The sequence below is a fragment of the Kwoniella europaea genome, chromosome 1 (genome assembly GCF_036810445.1).
Source record: "Kwoniella europaea PYCC6329 chromosome 1, complete sequence".
Lineage (NCBI taxonomy): Eukaryota > Fungi > Basidiomycota > Tremellomycetes > Tremellales > Cryptococcaceae > Kwoniella > Kwoniella europaea.
This window is the reverse complement of record NC_089487.1, coordinates 15742665-15764697: the sequence shown is the minus strand read 5'-3', so window position 1 is coordinate 15764697 and position 22033 is coordinate 15742665. Positions and strand designations below refer to the sequence as shown.

The 22033-nt window shown below is 44.4% G+C and overlaps 10 protein-coding genes across 10 annotated transcripts; 5 read left to right on the top strand and 5 right to left on the bottom strand.

The window, feature by feature from the left end:
• Window positions 1-41: 41 nt before the first annotated feature.
• Window positions 42-2194, bottom strand: V865_006010 (flap endonuclease 1; the record flags this gene model as incomplete). Its single annotated transcript, XM_066229773.1, has 12 exons — window positions 42-228; window positions 293-357; window positions 430-828; window positions 885-1037; window positions 1095-1145; window positions 1209-1318; window positions 1395-1458; window positions 1542-1644; window positions 1739-1816; window positions 1953-1987; window positions 2062-2123; window positions 2191-2194. 12 exons carry the CDS (start codon window positions 2192-2194, stop codon window positions 42-44), a joined length of 1311 nt encoding a protein of 436 aa, XP_066085870.1.
• A 359-nt stretch (window positions 2195-2553) lies between these two features.
• On the top strand, window positions 2554-3312 carry V865_006009 (uncharacterized protein; the record flags this gene model as incomplete). Its single annotated transcript, XM_066229772.1, has 4 exons — window positions 2554-2577; window positions 2654-2711; window positions 2881-2936; window positions 3073-3312. The coding sequence occupies 4 exons, from the start codon at window positions 2554-2556 to the stop codon at window positions 3310-3312; spliced, it is 378 nt and encodes a 125-aa protein (XP_066085869.1).
• Window positions 3313-3949: 637 nt separating this feature from the next.
• V865_006008 (uncharacterized protein) lies at window positions 3950-5584 on the bottom strand (the record flags this gene model as incomplete). Its single annotated transcript, XM_066229771.1, has 8 exons — window positions 3950-4029; window positions 4146-4371; window positions 4469-4751; window positions 4845-4894; window positions 4954-5010; window positions 5073-5114; window positions 5227-5388; window positions 5492-5584. 8 exons carry the CDS (start codon window positions 5582-5584, stop codon window positions 3950-3952), a joined length of 993 nt encoding a protein of 330 aa, XP_066085868.1.
• Window positions 5585-6579: 995 nt separating this feature from the next.
• On the top strand, window positions 6580-9761 carry V865_006007 (uncharacterized protein; the record flags this gene model as incomplete). Its single annotated transcript, XM_066229770.1, has 10 exons — window positions 6580-6619; window positions 6691-6749; window positions 6815-6919; window positions 6993-7271; window positions 7349-7501; window positions 7562-7711; window positions 7763-7831; window positions 7915-9349; window positions 9419-9660; window positions 9738-9761. 10 exons carry the CDS (start codon window positions 6580-6582, stop codon window positions 9759-9761), a joined length of 2556 nt encoding a protein of 851 aa, XP_066085867.1.
• Window positions 9762-11709: 1948 nt separating this feature from the next.
• Window positions 11710-13161, top strand: V865_006006 (uncharacterized protein; the record flags this gene model as incomplete). Its single annotated transcript, XM_066229769.1, has 2 exons — window positions 11710-12921; window positions 13066-13161. 2 exons carry the CDS (start codon window positions 11710-11712, stop codon window positions 13159-13161), a joined length of 1308 nt encoding a protein of 435 aa, XP_066085866.1.
• A 419-nt stretch (window positions 13162-13580) lies between these two features.
• Window positions 13581-14678, bottom strand: V865_006005 (uncharacterized protein; the record flags this gene model as incomplete). The annotated part of the gene is made up of 5 exons (XM_066229768.1): window positions 13581-13694; window positions 13784-13942; window positions 14050-14368; window positions 14459-14535; window positions 14604-14678. The coding sequence occupies 5 exons, from the start codon at window positions 14676-14678 to the stop codon at window positions 13581-13583; spliced, it is 744 nt and encodes a 247-aa protein (XP_066085865.1).
• A 397-nt stretch (window positions 14679-15075) lies between these two features.
• On the top strand, window positions 15076-16741 carry V865_006004 (uncharacterized protein; the record flags this gene model as incomplete). Its single annotated transcript, XM_066229767.1, has 7 exons — window positions 15076-15196; window positions 15278-15370; window positions 15439-15559; window positions 15623-15999; window positions 16065-16294; window positions 16363-16459; window positions 16539-16741. 7 exons carry the CDS (start codon window positions 15076-15078, stop codon window positions 16739-16741), a joined length of 1242 nt encoding a protein of 413 aa, XP_066085864.1.
• Window positions 16742-16900: 159 nt separating this feature from the next.
• On the bottom strand, window positions 16901-17432 carry V865_006003 (uncharacterized protein; the record flags this gene model as incomplete). The annotated part of the gene is made up of 3 exons (XM_066229766.1): window positions 16901-17036; window positions 17103-17181; window positions 17261-17432. The coding sequence occupies 3 exons, from the start codon at window positions 17430-17432 to the stop codon at window positions 16901-16903; spliced, it is 387 nt and encodes a 128-aa protein (XP_066085863.1).
• Window positions 17433-18173: 741 nt separating this feature from the next.
• On the top strand, window positions 18174-20468 carry V865_006002 (homocitrate synthase, cytosolic isozyme; the record flags this gene model as incomplete). The annotated part of the gene is made up of 10 exons (XM_066229765.1): window positions 18174-18383; window positions 18482-18503; window positions 18572-18632; window positions 18732-18895; window positions 19000-19341; window positions 19498-19556; window positions 19625-19782; window positions 19866-20000; window positions 20064-20292; window positions 20388-20468. 10 exons carry the CDS (start codon window positions 18174-18176, stop codon window positions 20466-20468), a joined length of 1461 nt encoding a protein of 486 aa, XP_066085862.1.
• Window positions 20469-20947: 479 nt separating this feature from the next.
• On the bottom strand, window positions 20948-21930 carry V865_006001 (uncharacterized protein; the record flags this gene model as incomplete). Its single annotated transcript, XM_066229764.1, has 3 exons — window positions 20948-21179; window positions 21324-21523; window positions 21613-21930. 3 exons carry the CDS (start codon window positions 21928-21930, stop codon window positions 20948-20950), a joined length of 750 nt encoding a protein of 249 aa, XP_066085861.1.
• Window positions 21931-22033: the final 103 nt, after the last annotated feature.

Below are 22033 nucleotides of genomic sequence, written 5' to 3'. Positions count from 1 at the left end.
TCAAATCATCACAGTCTCGACGCCTAATGCTATGATCATCTCTACTTCTTTCCCTTCTTCTTAGCTCCGCCTTTATCCTTCTCATCGCCTTTCCTCTTTCCTCCAGCAGCGGGTTTACTTGTACTAGAATCTTTAGGTTTAACAGTGAAGAAACCATCCAATCTACCTTGTTGTTTAGCAGCTAACATCTTGGCTAACTTGGCTGCTCCCGCTCTAACCCTATCTTCGCTATAGCCCATCACACATATATCAGCTGCGACTTCCCCGACGGTGTAAAATGTAGTTGACTCACTTGAAACCTTTATCTCGACATAAGAACTCTACTAATCCCTCTACATCAGGCGCTTTCCATTCGAGCTGTAAAAATCATCACACCATATCAGCCTGCCACACTGAATATTTGTGGGATTTTCGCGCTATGTTACCCACATCTAAATCTGCTCCTTTCACCACATCAGGAGTGATGAACAACTGTTTGGCCTCTTCCCAAGGCCAATGTTCGGGAATTTGCATACCGGAACTAGTCACCTTCTTCTTTTTCTTCGCTGGTGATTTCTTGACGGGACTACTGACAGGTACTTCCTCTCCATCTGAATTCACCATCATGCCCCCTCCACCTTCTTCGCTCTCTCTATCTGAATCATCATCATCATGCTGAGACGCAATAACTTGATTCTCCTGTTCTTTCTCCGCCATTTTACCTCTTACAAATTTGACTACTCCCGCTAAGCCATTATGTTCCCTCAAGAGCTTCAGGGCAGTCTTGGGTCCGATACCCTTGCATGGTTCTAGGTAATCACATCCAAGTAAAATGCACAATTCGATAAACTGCGCTTCATTGTTAGCTCGTTCATACATTCTCTGTTGGACAGGGAGATGCTCACCTGATCCATGGTCATGTCCAGATCCTGTAATGCTATATCCAGGTTGATCTCTGAGATAGGCATTTTCTTGGCTTCTGAGAAAGTAAGATGTCGGAGGAGGATGGGCGTGTGGAAAGTGAGAGTGTCCATATCTTCGGAACCAGCAGCGTATACCTATAAGGAGTTCATCAGCTATGTGGCCGTGGAAATCTCAAGTACCGATCAACTGACTTTTCCTGCTCGTGCAAGTTCAGCGCATTGGGCTTCAGCTTCTCCTGGCGCCTGAATGTAATTGAATCAGCTATCATATCAGAAGGGGATACAGATGTTTATAAGCTAGCTTACCGTCACCACCGGTATACCCATCAGAGCCAATAACTTCTTACATTCCTCATTATGCTCTTTAGTCACTCTGACCTGTCTTCTAGCCAGCTTATCAATATCTTCAGCCGTACCTGTTCATAAAAATCAAAATCAGCTATATGCTCGCCCAAAAGGATAAGCTACTAAGCTGATCAGATAGTTACATACCAGTTTCTCGTGCTTCTTCTTCACCTTCTTTGGCTTCTTCCCGTCGAGCGAAACGCTTGGCAAGCTAGGTAGAGTATATGGTCAACGAGGTTGCTCTTTTGGAAAAAATGAGTGAAAGGTGATCTAATGTTTAGAACTTCTACTCACAACATTACCCTTTAATTCGGGTGGTTTACCATCAAAGATGTAACATGGTTTTATCCCGTGATCTACCATTCGTATCGTACGGTAGAAGAAACCCATCAAGTGACTATAAGATATAATCAGCTGCCAGAAATTTGCATCGCCATGCCAGCTTGCCCTTTCGTCATGCTGGAAGGAGTTCATGGCACAGCTAGACTCACCTGGTTACATCTCCACTTTCATTCATCAACATCTGACCGTCTTGCTGTCTCACTGCGATGAGGAACTGGTAGATCGACCTGCGTGAAGCATACGGAAATCAGTAAAGTACCGAATCAATGATCAGATCATAAGGAAATTTCTATCGGCATTGAGATTATCTCTTCCTTCCTTCTCTTATCCATGGATGTGGGCCAAGAAGGAGAGACAACTCACATGGAAGCATCGATAGCTACCTTTCTACCGAAGAGCTGAAATTGGAAGATCAGCTTACACGTCCAAGAGAACCTGGCACGGGACAATGCTGAATTGTTATTCCACATACAGTCTTCATCTCATGTTCCTTCATACATCTCGGTGCGTTTTCGCTCAACAGAGCGGTGAGACCTATAAGTACGATATGCGTCAGCTATTGCGGAAGATCGATCCTCAAGAAACAGCTTGCCTTTTATACCCATCGTGCTTTAGTCTGAAGCGTGCGAAGATGAGGATATGGCTGAACACAAAGTAATGTTGAAATGTTGAGTGGAATTGGACGTGACGACATTACAACTAACGGAGAATGGCTGACCATCGACGCGTCCAAAGGCGGAGGTCGCCGCGAGTCGCAAACAATATAGGCATGGGGAAGGAGTGTTCGGCCGTCAAACTGTGTTAGGCGCATGGAGCAAGATTGTATCCGTTTGTTCCGTCCCTCTCTGCTCACTCTCACCCTTTCGGTCGTCGTCGTTACCCTAATCCGCCTCTGTAATATCATCAAAACGGTTCAGTTAATCTCATTAGTCACCACTCACAAAACGAAAAAAGCAGATTCAAGATGGCTTCTATCCTCCGACTTACCGTGCGTATACTGTTTTCAGCTTGGACATGTCAAGGGGAGTGGAAATGGGATAGCTAATATCTTGTATGGCTTATAGGCTCAACGAGCTGCTCCTTCTTTTACTCGATCTTTCACTGTATCGGCCGTCAAGATGGGTGAGTGTTGTGGATCAATCACTACGTATAAGCTAGGAGACCAGCGAATGGTGGAATGTCGGTGGGCGGAATGCAAGATTTACGGAAAGAAGATGTAGACGATGAAGGGAATTGTGGATATATCAAAGATCACAAAGAACTATCACTGATAATCTTTATCTGCATACAGACCTCGTTCAAGATTTATACGTCAACCAACTTAAATCTTACAAGCCCGCTGCCAAGGTGAGTTTGCCTCTTTCACTCAAATGGTTCTCGCTATTGGCCGTCATCAACAAACAAGAAATCGAAACATCTATCAATCTGAATCTTTTCGGCTCAAACACTAACTCACTTTAACCCACCTGCCCCCATTTTGTAGTCCGCCGACGCCCACGTAGGATCCGTTCGAACCTACTCCGCTCCCAAGGCTCCCTCCGCCCCCACCCTCCCTTCAGACCTCGCCTCTGAATTATCCAAATTCGACGCTGAGGAACCTGTCATTGGTGGATCGGCCCCCAAGGCCACCGCTACCGCTACCGATGCCGAAGGTGGAGAGTCTGCCGAGGAATACTTGAAGTTCTTGGAAAAGGATTTGCCCAAGGCTGACGCTCACCACTAAACGGTTGAAGTGTAGAATAGAGATTATAGTTGGAATGGAGTGCAATAGAATAAATGCGGATGAATAGGATGCATTGGAAATTTGAATAGGATTGAGGTATACTTGTTTAGCGTCTCATTGATCAATTATCACTATCTGGTAATATAATACTGACAAAAATGACATCTCATTCGATGTGTGGTCACTGATACCACAACGACATCGACTTAAATGAGAGCAGCAGTTTTCTGCTCAATTTTACCTTTTTTTGCCCCAATATCTGTTTTCATTCTGAGTTTCTCTAGTACATCTTGCGATGGGTGGATGACTGATCAGTCAACCTTCGTCGTGCCATAATCGACTGCATATGTCTGTTTGATGCGCATTTCTAAGGCCTTGATGCGCTTTAAGCGGGGTTGGCTTAACAGTACATCAAAGCTATTCGTGGTCGTTATCCTTCCTTTTGGTTGAACAATCCTTTCACGACCGTTCCGTTCATTTTATATCGTCTCAGAAAGAACATTCTCTGTACCACTGTCGGTATACGGATGAGCGCTATGTAGCTATGCATGATATGTAGATATTGATCATTGATGATTTGATCATTGATCATTGTATCCAACCAATTCAAACAGGTATATAAATGCAGTGACTATCTTCAATCATCTTCTTCACCTTTAGCTAACCTCTTTTCTCTCCTTTCTTTACGTTTCGCACGAGCTCCTTCCACCGCTTTACCTACAATGATCAACAGGTCGAATAAATCAGCGACGCTACTCATCACGTTACCTGATTTCCAACCAAGCGGTCCATATAGTGGTTCTATATGTCTTTCCTGTACTTTTCTGACTCACCAGCAAGACCACTCTCCCCTAATCCCTTGAATAATTGGAATACGACAGGTAACAAATTATTCCTTCTCAGGGTATTCTCCAATTTCCCTCTATTCGATTTACTCAACTCGTGTTCTAGTTGATCTTGAATTTGGTACTTCTCCGTCTGGTTTGTCGAGGGATCATTGAGTAGTCGTTGAAGTCGAGGGAGGGGTGATGATCGAATACAGAGCAGATTGAACATCAACTGATAAATTAGATTAGCATAGATTCATGAGCAATTGATTAAGTAATTGGGTCTGAAGGGATCCTTATGTGGGAATTTGAGGTGTAGGATGGCTCACCGAACCAGGTGGATAAGTCGCTATCCTCCCTTCAACAGTCTCTCTAGCATTATTCAGCCAATCGCCATTCTCCTCATCTATCGGTGAATGCATAATTGGGTTTCTCCTCAATCCGTCCAACTCGTACAATATCCCATTGATAGGTAAGTACGCAATGAAATGATAAGCGTCTTCTTTCTCCCTTTCGGGGAAGGCGGAGGGATCCATTGAGAATGGGGAGGATTTGGAGAAAGAGTTGTGGACTTCTCGAATATGAGGCGAAGAAGATATCAGATGACCTAGACTACGAGAGGGAACTTGATCAATATCGGACTTGGCTGAGGATGTAGAGGTTGGTATGGACAACTGCAAGCTGGTTGAATATAGTCCAACTCACTCTAGCGATTCCATACCAGCTCCAAATTCCCTCAAATTACCCAATTCTTCCTACAATAATTATCAGGTATGTTCATATCAACAAAGCGAGATCGCAGATGGCTACTCACACCTAGTTCTATCGATTCTTCGGAATGTTGAGACTCCTGAGTGGGAATGTTCATAACCTGCCAAATCAAGGTCAGCTTCAGGTTCATGTCACTGGAAGACCATGTGAGAGGAAGCTCACAGCGTTCAAGGCAGCCACAGTACCACAAGAGTTATTGATGACCTGTTGTGAAAGGTGAAACAGGAATTAGCGAGATACTCATCAAGTCATAGTCTCAATCGTTTGTATGATTACGCTCGTTCCGTACCACATATGAGAGTTATTGTTAACCCACCTGATTGGCAAACCATACACCCGTATCTAGAGGATCTACTTCTACGCCACTCGTCCCCTCTGATTCACTCGCAGAAGGTTCGACATACTTGAAGAGGAATATCAGGGCATGTATAGGTTTGAGTGTGGAGAGTGTCGCTTCGTCAAGTGAATACAGGTCGTCCTACAACATTGCGAAAGAGTGATAAGCATCCATACTCTAACAATCTACCATTCTTTTAATCCGATCGTAACGGTGATAGAATTTGGTCAAAGATGATACTCACAACTTGTAGACCTTTTACACCTAAATCTCTCAATAGTTGGGTAAACACCTGAGGATCAGATTCGGTCAACGACCAGCCTGATGGATCTTCCATTTCCACTGATTGTTTAAATTTAACAAATGTCTCCAATGTGGGATTCGTATCGAAGTCGAGAAGTGACTAGCTTGGTCTCGGCGATATTCTACGCCGTGAAAAGGTAATGTTCACCCTTCTTCAGTTGGCTCGATACTCGTTGAGGAAGATATGCCATCTTTCGAAATTCAGAGGCAAATGTCAAAACACGAGTTTGGATCATGTGGCGCCCCATAAATCAACCGATAACTTCGATCGGCTCTGCCACTCCAATTCCCCTTACCGCTTATATATTCACTATATTCGCTTATGGTTCTGCATGAAAGTGGAACTGGTAGATATGACAAATTGGTCTGGACAGGACAGGACCATCAACCCAATATGGGCACGTTCACCTGGACATACGCTCAAGTGATGAAACGATATCGGTATTTTCGTATTCATCACCTGTCTGACCTTAATTTCGAAAGCTCATTCATACATGGGCATGCCATGTTTGCTGCTTGAGTATCTACGCATCTAGACCAAGTACCTCGGATATCAATGCTTTGATTGTGGAGCCTTTATACACCACAAGGAAGGAAGGAAGGACGGGAACTCTGATTCCACCTTTTCCTCTCTGTATCAACTGCGTGCCACTTGCCAAAACGTCATAGCTTAAATGCAGGATGATTTCTTGATATGGTATTTTTCCATAATTTATCCCAAATCGATCCTACCACGTTACGCGTTTGTATGAGACACCGTACGCCGTGCACCGTAGACCCACACCGTAGATGGATGAGATTTGTTTGCCATAGCTCTAGCTCTCTGCCAGCTACAGACACACCGAAGATCATCATCGTCCAGTGGATATCATATTCATCCTTTTCTCACATACCATACCATACATCCACTCAATCAGTTTTGTAACACCTTACCCTCCTTATCTTCCGACTCCTCTCAACTCAAGCAATACCGGACCACAAAGCATCCTATACATCTTCCTACAGCTCCCACTCTGAAGATCATCAAAAATGAACGCGGCTCAGCTGCTCCAAGATTCCTTGTCGCCCAGTAAGTAGTCATTTGCCGCCTTTCCTCATACTATTCATAGGTCAAACTCACTCGTTGTATTCTGCCAATAGATCAAGGTGCTCGAGAATCAGCTACTCAGCAACTCGAAGCCGCCGCCAGGGATAATTTCGTATGTTCCCTCCCAGAGATCTGATATAAATCTCAAGCTGATGTTATGTATGGGGATCATGATAGCACGGATACCTTCACACACTCGCAGTAGAATTAGCAAATGAATCACAAGATTTGAATGTCCGTTATGCTGCTGGTCTAGCATTCAAGAACGCTATCGCCGCTAGGGTGAGCTCATCCTTTCTTTACCTTACCCCGTGCTGGTCATCTCACTCACTTTGGAATGGTTAATCAATTGTAGGACGCCATAAACCAACCTCAATTGACAGAAAGATGGTTATCACTTCCCGATACGGCAACAGCACCATTGAAACAATCTGTACTATCAACTCTTGGTTCACCTCAACATCGTGCAGGTGCAGTCGCCGCTACCTGTGTATCAGCAATTGCAGCAATCGAATTACCAGTTAACAAATGGCCAGAATTGATTCCTCAATTACTGGAGTTTGTAGGTAATCAGGAGAACCAAGGGTTGAGGGTGGCTACTCTCCAAGCTGTCGGATTTATTTGTGAAGTGATTGTAAGTAGTTCTATCTATCTATATCACCTCCCCAAAACCGGTTTCATCTCTGACATGCTTCTTCAATCTTTACGTAGGATCCTGAAATTCTTTCTGCACGATCGAATGAGATTCTCACTGCCGTCGTACAAGGAGCTAGAAAGGAGGAACCCAGCCATGAAGTGCAGCATGCTGCTATCCAGGCTTTACTCAACTCGTTAGAATTCATCAGGGACAACTTTGAACGAGAGGTAAGTCGCCGCATCCCTTCTTTCCTCGGTCTCGGATCATTTAGGCTGATAACCTCGCAGGGCGAGCGAAATTACATCATGCAAGTAGTATGCGAGGCTACTCAGAGCCCAGCAGTCACTGTCCAAGTTGGTGCCTTCGAATGTCTCGTTAGAATAATGCATTTGTACTACGAAAAGATGGATTTCTACATGGAACGAGCTCTCTTTGGGGTGAGTGTCCTGTAGATAGAAAAGTCAGATTGTAGCTGATCAAACACCCAGTTGACAATCATGGGTATGAAACATCACGAGGAACCCGTTGCCCTTCAAGCTATCGAGTTCTGGAGTACAGTATGTGAAGAGGAGATTGACTTGGCGCAGGCGGCCATGGAGGTGAGTTCTTCAGAATTGTTGGCTTAGCTGACTTGTGTCAGGCATACGAAGAAGGAGAACAGCCACTCTACGTATCGAAAGGTTTCGCCAAAGCTGCTCTTCCCGATATCCTTCCGGTACTTCTCGAATTACTTTGTCAACAGAACGAAGATGATGACGAAGATGATTGGACAAAAGCAATGGCTGCTGGTTGTTGTTTAGAGTTACTCGCGAATAACGTTGGCAATGATATTGTCCAACCGGTCGTACCATTCGTAGAAGCTGGTATAACACAATCCGACTGGCAACGTCGAGAAGCTGCTGTCATGGCTTTCGGTTCGATTCTTGATGGTCCTGATCCCGAAGTCCTTGCTCCTCTCGTCACTCAAGCTCTCGGTGCCCTTATCGGAATGATGCAATCCGACCCTAGTCTGCAAGTACGAGATACGGTTGCTTGGACATTGAGCAAGATCTGTGAGAACATGCTTCAAGTCATCGATCCGGCTGTTCACCTTCGAAACCTCATCACTGCTCTCGTCATCGGTCTCAACGCTTCTCCTCGAACTTGCAACAGTTGTTGTGCTGCTCTCAACAGCTTAGTGGTACAGATTTCAGGTGATGCCGATTTGTTAGGGGATGATGTGCAGACATCACCCATGTCCGAATACTACTCTGGCATATTGAAGGAGTTGATGCCTATCGCCGAAAGACCTACCAACCACGCCAACAGTCGAAGTGCCGCTTACCAAACGATATCCGTATTCCTCGGCTCATCCGCCAATGATACTCTCCCAGTTGTTCAGGAAGTCGCTGTTGCCATGCTCGCTCGACAAGAAGCTCTTTTGGGCATGCAGAACCAGTTGGTCGGCATGGACGATCGAAACAACTGGAACGATATGCAGATCAACCTTTGTGTCGTCATCCAATCTTTTATCCGACGATCACCATCGATGGCTGCGCCATTCGCCGACCGAATCATGACCAACTTGTTAGGCCTTATCCAAGCTTCAGGTAAACATGCTGGTGTTTTAGAGGATGCGTTTGCTACCGTCGGTGGCTTAGCCAGTGCTCTCGAAGCCGGTTTCGTCAAATACATGGATGCTTTCAGTCCTTTCCTCTTTTCCGCTCTTGGTTCTTTCGAAGACTGGCAAGTCGCCCAAGCGGCCGTATACGTTGGAAGTGATATCGCGCGAGCTATCAACGAAGCCTTGACTCCTTACGCCGAACGATTGATGGTGGCGCTCATCGACCTGCTCCGAAGTCCCGTCGTTCAGAGACAAGTCAAACCTAATGCTATCACGACTATTGGTGAAGTTGCCTTGGCGATTGGAGGTGGATTCCGACCTTACCTCGATACTACCATGACCATCCTTTCTCAAGCTGGATCAACTTCTGCTGCTCCAGGTGACGAAGCTATGATTGACTTTGTGCAAACCATGAGAGAGTCCATTGTAGATGCTTTCATCGGTATTATGAATGGTATCAAGGACAGCGATGGTAAGTTTAACATCATACTCCAAATGCAGAGCCGAGGGTGCGCAGCTGATAGGTCCAATTGAAATGTAGCTTCTGCGATGCAACCTTACGTATCTGGAATTATGGGATTCCTGAAAACGTGTTGGTTGGACGAAGATCGAAGCGACTCATTCAGCACTGCTTCGCTCGGTTTGATTGGTGATTTCGCTGAGGCCTACAAGGGATCCATACGAGATGAGCTCTTACAGGATTGGGTATCGCAAGCTGTTACTTGGGGTAGAACGAGATCCGGTAACAAGCGAGCTAAGACTAATGCAGCTTATGCTCAACAGGTGAGTGATTATTCTCCTCGTATAAACACCGAGCGATGAGGATGTCCTTGTATTGACGACGATATGGCAATGCATAGGCTATCAAGAACGCTTCAAAATAAATTCAAACTCCCTTCCCTTCGATCACATGACTCAATCCAACTTTCTCAGATACTCAAGAAAACTCCTTATCCCCATTTGCATAGGTTCCGGATCGATATCAACATATACAACAAATCATTAACAACATCTTGCCGCGCTCTGTCGTCCAAGGACGATACAAACTCACATATCTATATATAATGTATTTACGCCGCAAGCATTTTCTTTTTCTCTAGCATATTTCTCTATCCTGCATAGCTCGTGTTTCTTTCTCGCCACGCCAATAAATTTTAGAGTTTGGGGTTTTTTTTATCTTCCTTTTCTTTGGAAGACTTATCCCTTTCCCGTTTATGAATTTTTCCATTTCAGTAGTTAATCACACGTAGGTAGGTAGACAGGTACATTATTCATTCCTTTCCTTTCTTTTCCCTTTTATATATCTCATGTTATTTGTTAGATGATTTTTCAATTTACAATGTCATTTGAAATTATACCCCTTCCCAACCACTTCTTTACAGTATTTGTGATGATTTGAGATGAACAGAAAGCTATTCTACCGTTCGTGCCGATGGAGATATGACCTAAGAAGGACAAAATGACAGATCGCATGAGTACCCACACGACATGAGGAACGCAATTGGGTGGTCCAAGCACTGACTAGTCGTAAAGGTACAGGTCCCATCAATAATATATGATCCGGTGAATGACCCCATCGTTCACGCTCGGATCAAATACTATCCACCTGTATATTCTGCAACACGTTTCGATCGAGTGAAAAGTGGAAAGTGGCAGTACGAGCAACGATTTTTGATGGTTGTCAAGTCACAGGTCGTGAAGGAGAAGGAACCCGACATAACGCATAACTGTGATACACGTTACATACTCTGTGAACGTGCATATCTTATGATCTGGCCTGACGACTTGGTGAATGAGTGCGGGTCAACGCGGTCCGATAGGTCGAAAGGACGTGTGTACAGTAGTCTTCATTCTCGGAATTAACTGATACCTGAATCAATATCATTCCCATCAAAATCGACCTACTTATAGGATACCCCACTCAATGCTTTATCAACGAGTGATGTAATCCAAGACAAACCGTTTGACAGGGTAATACAAAGAATGCTGCAAGAGATCAAGACAGGGGGTTGATACCGGATCTGCCTCAAAGGAACCCGTTTTTCAGTTTTTTTGGTCAATCCCAAAAAAAGAGAAGGTAAAAGAAAAAGAAAAAGAAGGAAGAAGGGCGTGTTGTCAAGTTGGATTAGATTAGTTGTTGGTAATTGATACTTTAATAACGAGTAATGATTTCCAAACCGTACTGACTTTGATACTTCAAACACAGCGGAGTGAACCAATCCGATTCGACCTGACTATCCGGTACGAATATCTCACCCTACTCAAATACTTGAGGTTGGTTACTAGGGAAACAAACACCTATTGTATCGAGGTCGAATTATTGCGAAGACAACTTTGTTGTCAACTCGGAGAAATCCTCATGTTTCTTTATGGAGATATCGAGAGACACATAGTCGTTCAACTATCTCAGCAAAACTTGGAAGAAAACCCACTTTGAATCAACACAGAGAAGACCAAAATACCTAATCTTCCTTCTTCCTGCATCACCTCCGTTTACTTCCTTCCCTTCCATTCATATACATATACATATAATCATAATCTTATAATTCCCTATCACCGATCAATACACACATTCAAAGAGGACATAGACCTGTTTTTGGTGTTTTCCCGCTTCTGTTTGTTTGTTTGTTTGTTGTGTTATGCGTTGTCAGCCAACCAAATACTTTACGCTCTTTTGGTCAACTACATTCATTTCAAAATACCTTTGACTATCACTTATCTAAAACCAATCCCAGGAAGGATTCGATTCTGATTGAGTAGATTGAGATACCTGTCGTGAATAGATATACACCACGCATCACAGAATAATATTCCCAGCTCTTGATCGACAACATGTCAGAAGAAGATAAACAGTCAATGCCACCTCCTTCGTCATTATGGACGACCACACCTACGACTTCTCAAAATCTATCCGGAGGTACCACCGATACTCAAACTGTCGAACGCAGTCAATTGGTCCTCTCTCAATCTCAGTCACCAAATCCAGATTCAAACACCAGTGCCAAACGACCTCGAATTGAAATTGAAGAAACGGAAACTTTCCATTCTTCTGAAAAAACTTCTTCAACATCTACGACACCATCAGGGCAGAGTCAAAGCCATGGTCAACCTTCGAATTTCGGACCTTCAATTATACCTAACACTAGTGGAGGTAGTCTCAGATCTTCTTCCTATCGGCATGACGACATGAATGTCAACCGACAGCGATATCCACCTCAACAATCTCCTTACTTTCAACCTTTGCCTGGTCCAGCTCAATCGCCACTTTTCCCCTTTCCTACCTCTATGGGATACCTTCCTCCGCCTCCGCCTTTCCCTCATCCACATGGGCCTGATCAACCATTCTCGATTCCCAGCAGTACCTCCAACACTTCTTTGAAATATACTCCAATTGCTGGACCTGCACCTGTTGTGACCCAATCCTCCAATCTCAGTAGACCTCCTACGCCTATAAGGCCACATGCACCTGGTGGATTCCCCAATCCCAATTCCAATCCCAATTCCAATCCCAATTCCAATCCCAATCCCAATCCCAATCCCAATCCCAATCAAGATTTCTATCCTTCGCCTTTAGGCGGTGGACTCGGATTGGGATATACCAATTATCCACATCCTCAACACTACGTTCATCATCCTATACCTACTTATATACCTGCTTCTATCCAATCACAAAATTCCGGTTCTGGACCTGGTCCATTGATGACCACTTCGATACTTCGACCACCATCTACTGCGGGAAGTCCCTCAAACTCGCCGACACCAATCGCCACCGGAACAGCAGCCGCCTACCAGCCATCACCTTCGCCGCCACTTCAATCTGTCGCCGTACCATCTTCAACGTCAACGTCAAATGTTCAAGATTCACCTATACCTTCTCTTGAACAGCTTCAGTCGACTTCAACCGCGACAGTGAAACCAAAGGGTAAACATAAAGGTATACCAGGACCTAAAGCTAGGATACCTACCGAAGCGAAGATTGCCATTGCGGAACATATCATCAGTAAGGGTGTGGCCATGGCGAACCTCGATGAATTGGCTCAGATGGTGAGTGGATCATTTATCTATGGAGGAGCCGCGTGTGGTTTACAGTTCAAACATGATGAGCTTTCTATCGGTTAAGAAATAAATGAATCTCAACGGTATCATCGATGATTGTATTAGCTTACATTTGGATATTTGTTCGAACAGACCGGTCTGACGAAACAACAGATCAAATCACAATTGGTCGACAATCGTCAGAACGTCCGAAAACAACTGAGCGAATTCGCAAGGGGTTTACAGTAGTTTTCGGGGGCATGGTCTACATCCAAAGAAATCAATGTGATCAGAATGTTATACGTTAGTGGAAGAGAGAATCAGTATAACACATACATCTACGCATACATATAATCGATCATGCAATGTAATCTATCTGAAAGGAGGTCGCTGTCATATTTGCATTTTCGTCAGTATTGTCAAATTGGTCACTACAGGGGAGTGATTTTGAGTCATCCAAATCAGGTTGTAGAAAGATACTGCCGTCTCCTTGGGTTTACAGTACAGGCTCATCGTATGCATTCGTTGCCGAGATCAATGGATAGCTAGCTAAGCACAGTCATATGGAGTCTCGGGCATGAATAGTGAGTCAGTCTGAAAGTATCAGTTTGATGTCCCCACACTATTCTATTTACGATGATTTGCATGCATTATGTGTCGTGATGACACTAATCCCTATCATCGTCATCCGAATCATCATCATTACCCTGCTTTCTCTGTGAGGGTAATAATCCAGATTGTTGACCTATCAAACCTTTCTCCCTTCTTCTCTTCACGTCCCACTATTCACAATAGAACGTCAGCTGCTATCCAATCCCATTTCATGTGCACCTCCTTGTCTAGGAGAGAGTCCAAGTAGATCCGCACTCACGTTATGTACTCTAGCGAAATTCACTTCCATCACCGTGATTTGTTCTCTCAAGAATTCCAGATCTTCCACAGTCTCCTCATGCGATTTCTTAGCTGTTGATAATTTGTTGGTCAACAATTCGATAGCTTCTTGCAGTGGGTACATCAACATGATGTTTGCCTATTTGAGGTAATTATCAGCGATATACCTCAACGCTAACCCTTGAATAATGAAGGCTTGAAGCTTTCATACTAATTTGAACCTTCAAGTAAGAGGAGTTGACTTACACCTAACCATAATCCCACTTCTCCCGTCTCAGTCACTTCAGCCTCCGCAAAGAGCGTATCATTCAACTCGAACAACGTCTTTAACGGCTTATCTTCCTTTTTCTGATCATCTGCATCCTCATCCAAATCGTCCAGGTCATCCAAATCATCATCATCGCTACCTGCATCGTTCTCCTCTTCTTCGATAGGTTCACCTAGGGCTTTCTTCCTCCTGACCTGTAAGAACTTCACCACTTGGAGGGTCTGCTCCATATCTGGTATTTTACCTAAGAGGGCTTTACGTCGCTGTTGTAAGGATATCTCCATATATCGATATTTCCTATATGTTCGAGAGAATTCGCATATGTCAGCTTACCACAATCACAAAAACTTATCAGCAGAGGGAAGCTGAGTGACGAATCCTACTCACGCAGTTGTCTCCTCGAATTTGTTCATCGTACTTTGTATCTCTGCATCTTTACCTCCCACATACTCGTCCACATCGGCCTATGTTTATTGTTAAGAGCTCGTCAGCTGGCTTTGTCCTAAGAGAGATACCTGTAGCTGACACCTACCACAAATGGCGCTTTGGGTATTCCCCTGGGGTTGGTCTCCATCTGACCTTTTGATGAGGAAGATGTAGTGGCCATATTTCCCCTGATTTGTCGATTGTCGTTCCGTTGTGGAAGAGTCCAGACAAGAGTTTCTAACAAAGTTGAAGATTCAAGATGGAACAGAGAGGTTGAGGTTCGAGGTCAACCCAACGGAAAGCGCTCCGTGCGAGGGTTACGAAGGATTAGAATGAAGTTGTAAATGAGCTTTTGATTCCGCTAATCAGATTTCCTAATTCCATTACAAAGTGTCACCTGTCAGCGGCATGTGGAGGTGAATTCCAAAAAAGTTGCTTTTATCTTGTCTCGTCTCTGCATGGTCAAAGGGAATAGAGATTGTATAAGCCTTGTCAACTATATAATCTCACGCCCTAAACCTGAACACCAAAAGGTAAAGACCAAGCTGGCGGCATTACTTTCCGGACCGCCATTCAATATGGATACTCAGATCGAAGCCTCTACCTCGACTCTACCGCCTGTAGAGGAGGTACCCCTTTCCCTCGATGAGTATATTAGGTATGGTAGACAGATGATCATGCCTGGATTCGGTCTTCCCGGTGAGTGTAATTTGAATTCGATCAATTTCAATTTACATGTGGAATTTCAGAGGCTTACATCCTTTTTGGAACATCACATAGCCCAGCTCAGACTCAAAAATGCTAAAGTAGCAGTAGTCGGTGCTGGTGGACTGGGATGTCCGACACTTCAATACCTCGCGGCGTCAGGAGTAGGTGAGTACCGGCTCTGCGACCACTGCCTTTAGTGATCCGAAGCTGATCAAATGATGTATGTGTGGTAGGAACGATCGCTATTTTCGACCATGATACGGTCAGTTTAAGTAATCTACATCGTCAGATACTCCATACGACGGATAGAGTGGGTATGAACAAGGCTGAATCTGCTTGTATAACATTATCTGCGTGAGTGTTATCACGCCAGTGCCTAATTCACTCATTGACAGTCTATCTTTCATGCACTGTCAGGAATAACCCTAGTGTCAACCTCATACCTCATCCTGTACCTATAACCCCTTCGACGGCCATATCCCTCTTACAGCCCTACTCGATTCTTGTCGATTGTACCGATCGACCACTCACCCGATACCTCCTATCCGACGCTTCCGTACGATTGGGTATGACATTAGTGTCCGGCGCGGCAATCTCCTCTGCGGGACAGTGGGCAGTATATGGTGGATCTACAAGGGCAGGAAAACGAAGAGCGTGTTATAGGTGTATCTGGCCGAGTGTATTACCTGGTTCAGGGGGTAAATGTGAGGAAGAGGGAGTATGGGGTGTCGTGACTGGTTTAGTAGGAACAGGAATGGCAGGGGAAGTTATAAAACTTATAACAGGGAAGGAAGGTATGTCCATCAATAGTAATTCTGCGCTTGATGTTGGATTCAATCTGATTAGAGTTGTGTCATAGATCAAGAACCGTTATTACACCTTCATCATCTCTGCTCGAACCCGCTAATACGGACGATACGTATGAAAGGTCCTTCACCCAAATGTATCGCCTGTGGACCGTCCGCTACGATCACAGATGATCTGGATGTATATGGATACGAGTCGTTCTGCGCAGGTGCGATGGGACCTGAAGTCGATGAGGAAACGGGACTAGTGGAAGGACGTGAAGGAGAGAGGATAAATGTGAAGGTACGTACACTGCTCCAATGCAGCATCTCGTTATGTCGAGCTTTGACTGATACCCTGCCGTCAATCAGGAACTATCTGTCCTACTCAGCTCTGATTCTCAGATATCGCTGGTTGATACACGTCCACCTGTAGAATATGGTATATGTTCATTACCAGGGTCCATCAGTGAGTCCAATAGTTAGGTGTCAAGATCTCAAGCCAAAACCACAAGCACCAAGTTGACCGAGATACCTTTATTCCTCAGATATACCACTTCCAAGTATCCTCAAAGACACATCTTCCATCCCACCAACAGACGAGGTGATATTCCTCTGCAGAAGAGGAAACGACTCGCAGATAGCTGCTGAGGCTCTGCGTAAGATCTCGGGTGAGAAGAGGATAAGGGACGTGAAAGGTGGATTGAGAGCTTGGAGTAGGGAGATCGATCCTGAGTTTCCTGTTTATTAGTCGACGCAATTCGGATTGATATTGATATACCTTGCATACTATTTTCAATACCTATGGTTTCGTTACCCACTTGTCTCGCATTAGTCAACATGTTAAGCTGGGACCGAAGCACGATTTGGACTGCATCGTGATATACAAGTTCGTCGTTATGCATCTCTATCATATAGGTTTTGAGTATTCTACCACTGTGTCGCAACTTGCTTGATCACCACCTGTTGACCTTACACAAACGAATGGCGGACCTTCGCCTTCATCCCTTTCTCTGTTATCCGGTATGACACATTTGATATCCTCGCTACACACATTTAGCAAAAGAGATCAGTTAACAGGACGAAGGAGAGCTTGGAAACGGAATACTGACGGATAAGGACATGGACAGTCGGCCGGAGTAGGTACACAAGCTAGAGATGATGGACAAACGTAACCTGCTCGACAGTGGACTGTGAATGATCGACTCGACCACCCGTCAGCAAAAATCACGCCAATTCAGCCCTTCTACGTGTTCGGAATCCGACTCACCATTATCCATCTCAGTCCACCCTCTATGTTCCCTCCGCCTCGTAAAATCCTGTTGTTGCTCATGCACTGGCGGGCCATGTCCACCGAACGGGAATCCATGTTGGAAGAAACCGCCGAATTGGGCAAGGGCGAATGGGAACACGAATAGCGCGAGGAAGATGAACCGTATCATGGTCGGTAGAGGATACCAAGGTAGCTGATAGCTAGGTTAGTACTGTATGTCCATTCCCAGTCAACCTTTTGGCTCGTAGTCGAACAGCGGGTGTCAATCTTATCCTATGATCAAAGGATGTTGAAACACGTCGAAGGAAACGTCATGGATGGGCTCGTCACGTGACATGACAATTGAGCTCGATTGCAATCAGACTGTATATTTTCCTGAATGGGCAATTCTGATCGGATCAATTCCCGGGGTGGGGGTGGGGTGTGTGTGTTGAAAAATTCGAAAATCACAAATGCAAAAGTCAGGCAAATTCGAAAAGACTGCGTTTTCATCGAGTCATACAGTCAGCGAACTCATATGTGCTCGGGGTTCAGCTGGGTGAGAAGAGGATGAGGAGCAGGCGAATGCATGGGATGAGTACGTAGTAAGCGGCATTCAAGGAGTCATGACATAACAATACTCCAGTAACTCATGAGCACTCCACTTTTTTGGGCGTTTGGTTATATGAGTCGAAATTAATTGGTAGTTGGATTGGATCTCAGTCGGTTACATAACGTCAGCTTTGGTCGAATTAAAAAAAAAAACCAAGTTAAACCGAGAACGAAAACTTCTGCTTTATTACATCAATTCATACATACACACATACAGATACATCTTGGTGGACTACATAACAGTATCATTCGCATAACATAACCTCCCTCTCAGATACACATACATCAGAAAAGAAAAGAAAAGAAACGAATCGCCAAGATGTGCCCTACACCAGACCAACCTATAACCTCCAACGGTGACGAAGAGATGGTCCCAATCATAAATGATGGACCTCACATCTCATCATCTACCAACGGTGAAATCAAACGAACAAATGAAAGTACGAGTCAACAGCCACCTGCCGTCAAGTCGCATAAGGGTTTGTACGGTAGAGCTAGTGATTTCTTGAGTAATACCTCTAATTGGAGTGTGAGTTACCCACTTCTCGTTTGACTTGAGAAGCCATAATTTTCCATATGTATATACCCATTAAGGATTTGGGCTGACTTGAATTGATGTTATTATAGATCATCGAATCCACTCTTCGAGGTCAGTCTCACACTTCTCACTGCTGCTGTTGATCTCTCAAACTGATGACATTGCTATGAATTTTATAGAAGGTGAACAGTTCGCCAATGCTTTCTTCACTCTTGAAACCAAGATCAAGATCGCTAAGATGTGAGTTCTGGCGCTTTCTTGACACGTTTCACAACATCTATGTTTTTTGTTTGTTCACGATGAGCAATCGCTGACTTGCATCGATTTGTTGACTCAAAGGCTTGACGAATTCGGTGTTGAATACATCGAACTTACCTCCCCTGCTGCCTCACCCGAATCGAGAGCTCACTGCGAAGCTATCTGCAAGTTGGGTCTCAAGAAGACCAAGATCTTGACTCACATTAGATGTCATATGGATGATGCCAAGTTGGCCGTTGAGACCGGTGAGTGTGATGTTTAGATTCAGCAAAATTGAAGGGGAAGGGGAAAATTACAAATATCGACATATGAGCTAAATTACTGACATATTATTTGTTTTATTACTTAGGTGTCGACGGTGTAGACGTAGTCATCGGAACATCTTCATTCTTGAGAGAACATTCCCACGGAAAGGACATGACATGGATCACCAAGACCGCCATTGAAGTTATTGAATTCGTTAAATCCAAGGGTATCGAGATCCGATTCTCATCTGAAGATTCATTCAGATCCGAATTAGTCGATTTACTCTCCATTTACCGAACGGTCGATAAGATTCACGTGAATCGAGTGGGTGTCGCCGATACTGTAGGATGTGCCGATCCAAGACAGGTTTATGACCTTGTGAGAACTTTGAGAGGTGTTGTCAGCTGTGATATTGAATGTCATTTCCATAATGATACTGGTTGCTGTGAGTTAAATCTTATCTCTTCATTTTCAACCTTCATTCCATTCGCTTCTTCTGTAATCCTCCCTCTTTGTCACGATTTTCCACTTCGTTTTCACCTTTATCAATCGGTGAATCAAAATCAATATCAGTACTGACATACATTTTCGTATCTCGTAGCCATCGCAAACGCCTACGCTGCCCTTGAAGCCGGTGCCACCCATATCGACACTTCCATTGTGAGTTAGCTGGATGCTGCAGCACAATGATAAAGCACAAATCAGCTGATCCTCTTGTTTCTGATTAGCTCGGTATCGGTGAGAGAAACGGTATCACCCCTCTTGGTGGTTTGATCGCTCGAATGATGGTCGCCGATCCTGAATACGTCAAGGGCAAATACAAGTTGTCCATGCTCCGAGAATTGGAGAACGTCGTGGCTGAAGCTGTCGAGATCTCCGTTCCTTTGTGAGCATCCATATTCACTGCATTTTGACTTTCGGAGTGTAGGAGGACATCGATGCTAATTGAGATGTTCTACCCGTTTATAGCAACAATTACATCACTGGTTTCTGCGCTTTCACCCACAAGGCCGGTATTCACGCTAAGGCTATCCTTGCCAACCCCTCTACATATGAGATCTTGAACCCTGCCGATTTCGGTATGACCCGATACGTTTCTATCGGGTGAGTGCCAAATTTGATACATCGTGTTTTGTGTTATTGTAATTTGCTGACCTGTTTGCCTAGTCACCGACTTACCGGATGGAACGCCGTCAAATCCCGAGTCGAGCAACTCAACTTGAACCTCACCGATGACCAGGTCAAGGATGCCACCGCCAAGATTAAGGAGTTGGCCGATGTGAGAACTCAATCGATGGAAGATGTCGATATGATCTTACGTATCTACCACACCGGTATCCAATCGGGTGATCTCAAGATTGGTCAATCTGCTGTATTGGACAGGTTGCTCGAGAAGGTGAGTTGATATTTTCTGTTTTTGCAATGAATCACCCATCTAGGGAATAACTGAAAGATGAAATATGAGCTGATGTCTTATTGTTTGATCGTTAGCACATGCCCTCGAGAGATTCTTCACCTAATGGAAGTGCCAATGGAAACAAGAGAGCCAGAATTGAAGATGCTACTGCTTAAGCTTTAGTTTCAAGGAGGATACGTGTAAGGAATAGAAGTAGAATATGGAAAGGGTTTCCAAAAGACAAAAAAAGGGGATGAAGATCTGTCTGTTATGATCTCAATCCTCCATTAGTCCGGTCCCAAAATATTTGTTTTCATAGGTTTTTCTCTTTATGCTATATCATCATGCAATGCATTTTAGTACAGTACAGTTGATCTGATGGCATATCATCTATTGCACTATCGTACTTGATGGCTCCCTCTCAATTCTCGTATACAGTCCAAGTCAACTGGCAATGACAATGACAATGGTAATGAATCTTTCGAGATGAAATCGTCATTGTCACTACGATAGGTTCAAACGTTTATTCATATCTCAATTGTGCAAATATTCCATTTACCTATCTTCTCTAAGCAACGCAATGTACATGTACAATACACGAGACCGATTATAAAGTTTACATGACTCTTAATCCACGATCTATCGTGATCCTGGATCAAACCTTCTCGCAGACTTTGATCGCTACTTTACATCCTACTCCTATGATGGCAGATAACAAACTATGCCCGGGAGCTTTCTGCGCACCTTCTTCAACGGCGAAATCGAGATGTTCCAATTCATCGTCTCTGAATTCTTTGAGGATGTCAGCCATCAGTGGGAGTGAGGGGTGGGGCGCTGGGGATGAGGGATCGGTAGGGTTGAGGAGTGGTTGAAGAGCTTTAAGCTGGCTAAGAAGTCGATGGATAGTCAGCGAAGATCCCAGTGATACAAGACGATGAGAACAATGATGATGGTAATTGATCAACGGTATTCATTGTAAGAAAAAGACAAAGTAGGTATGTTTGATATGGTATATAGTGTGGTACACTCACTCATCGTAATGTTCACCTATAACAGTTTCCACCGCCTCTGTACAAGCCATAGCGGCCTCCTTGGACAGTAAGCCAGTACTTGCTCCTAAACCAAAAGCCATAGCTTGCCATAGAGGGTATAACATCGTGGGTCTAGCTCGATGTTGAGTTTGAAGATGGGAGAGGATCGTCAGATGATGTCGTTCGTTCTCCCACATTTCCTATGACACAGGGATTTTTTATCAGTCTTCCGATCCAATCTTTCCATTGTGTAGTGTATTTGTGAGCAGTTGTAGCAGATACAACCCACCTCAACCTGTTTACCAGTCTCTTTGTCGCCTTTCACATCCATAGCCCATTTCTGGCCCCTATATATCCAATTTGCCCCTAATTCCCCTGCCTGATCCACACGGATGATCGAGTCGATCAACTGCCTCTGTTCGTCCGTCAGATCCGTGGGAGTCGTCGTGGTAGCTTCGATAGGTAGAGATGAAGCCGGCGAGGATGATGATGAAGGGGAAGGGGGCATATAAGCGTGAGAGACCAGTGAGCGAGTAAAGAGGCGAGAAGAGCTGGCGAGGGTTGAGGAACACGAGGGGATGAGAGATCGAGATATGACGGGGGTCATTGTGTTTTGTGTGAGTAGAGTGATACTAGGTAGATTTAGATAAAGGGATAAGAGAGTAATTGGAGTGAGTATTCTGGATTGGAATGTACTGTACGGTATGGCC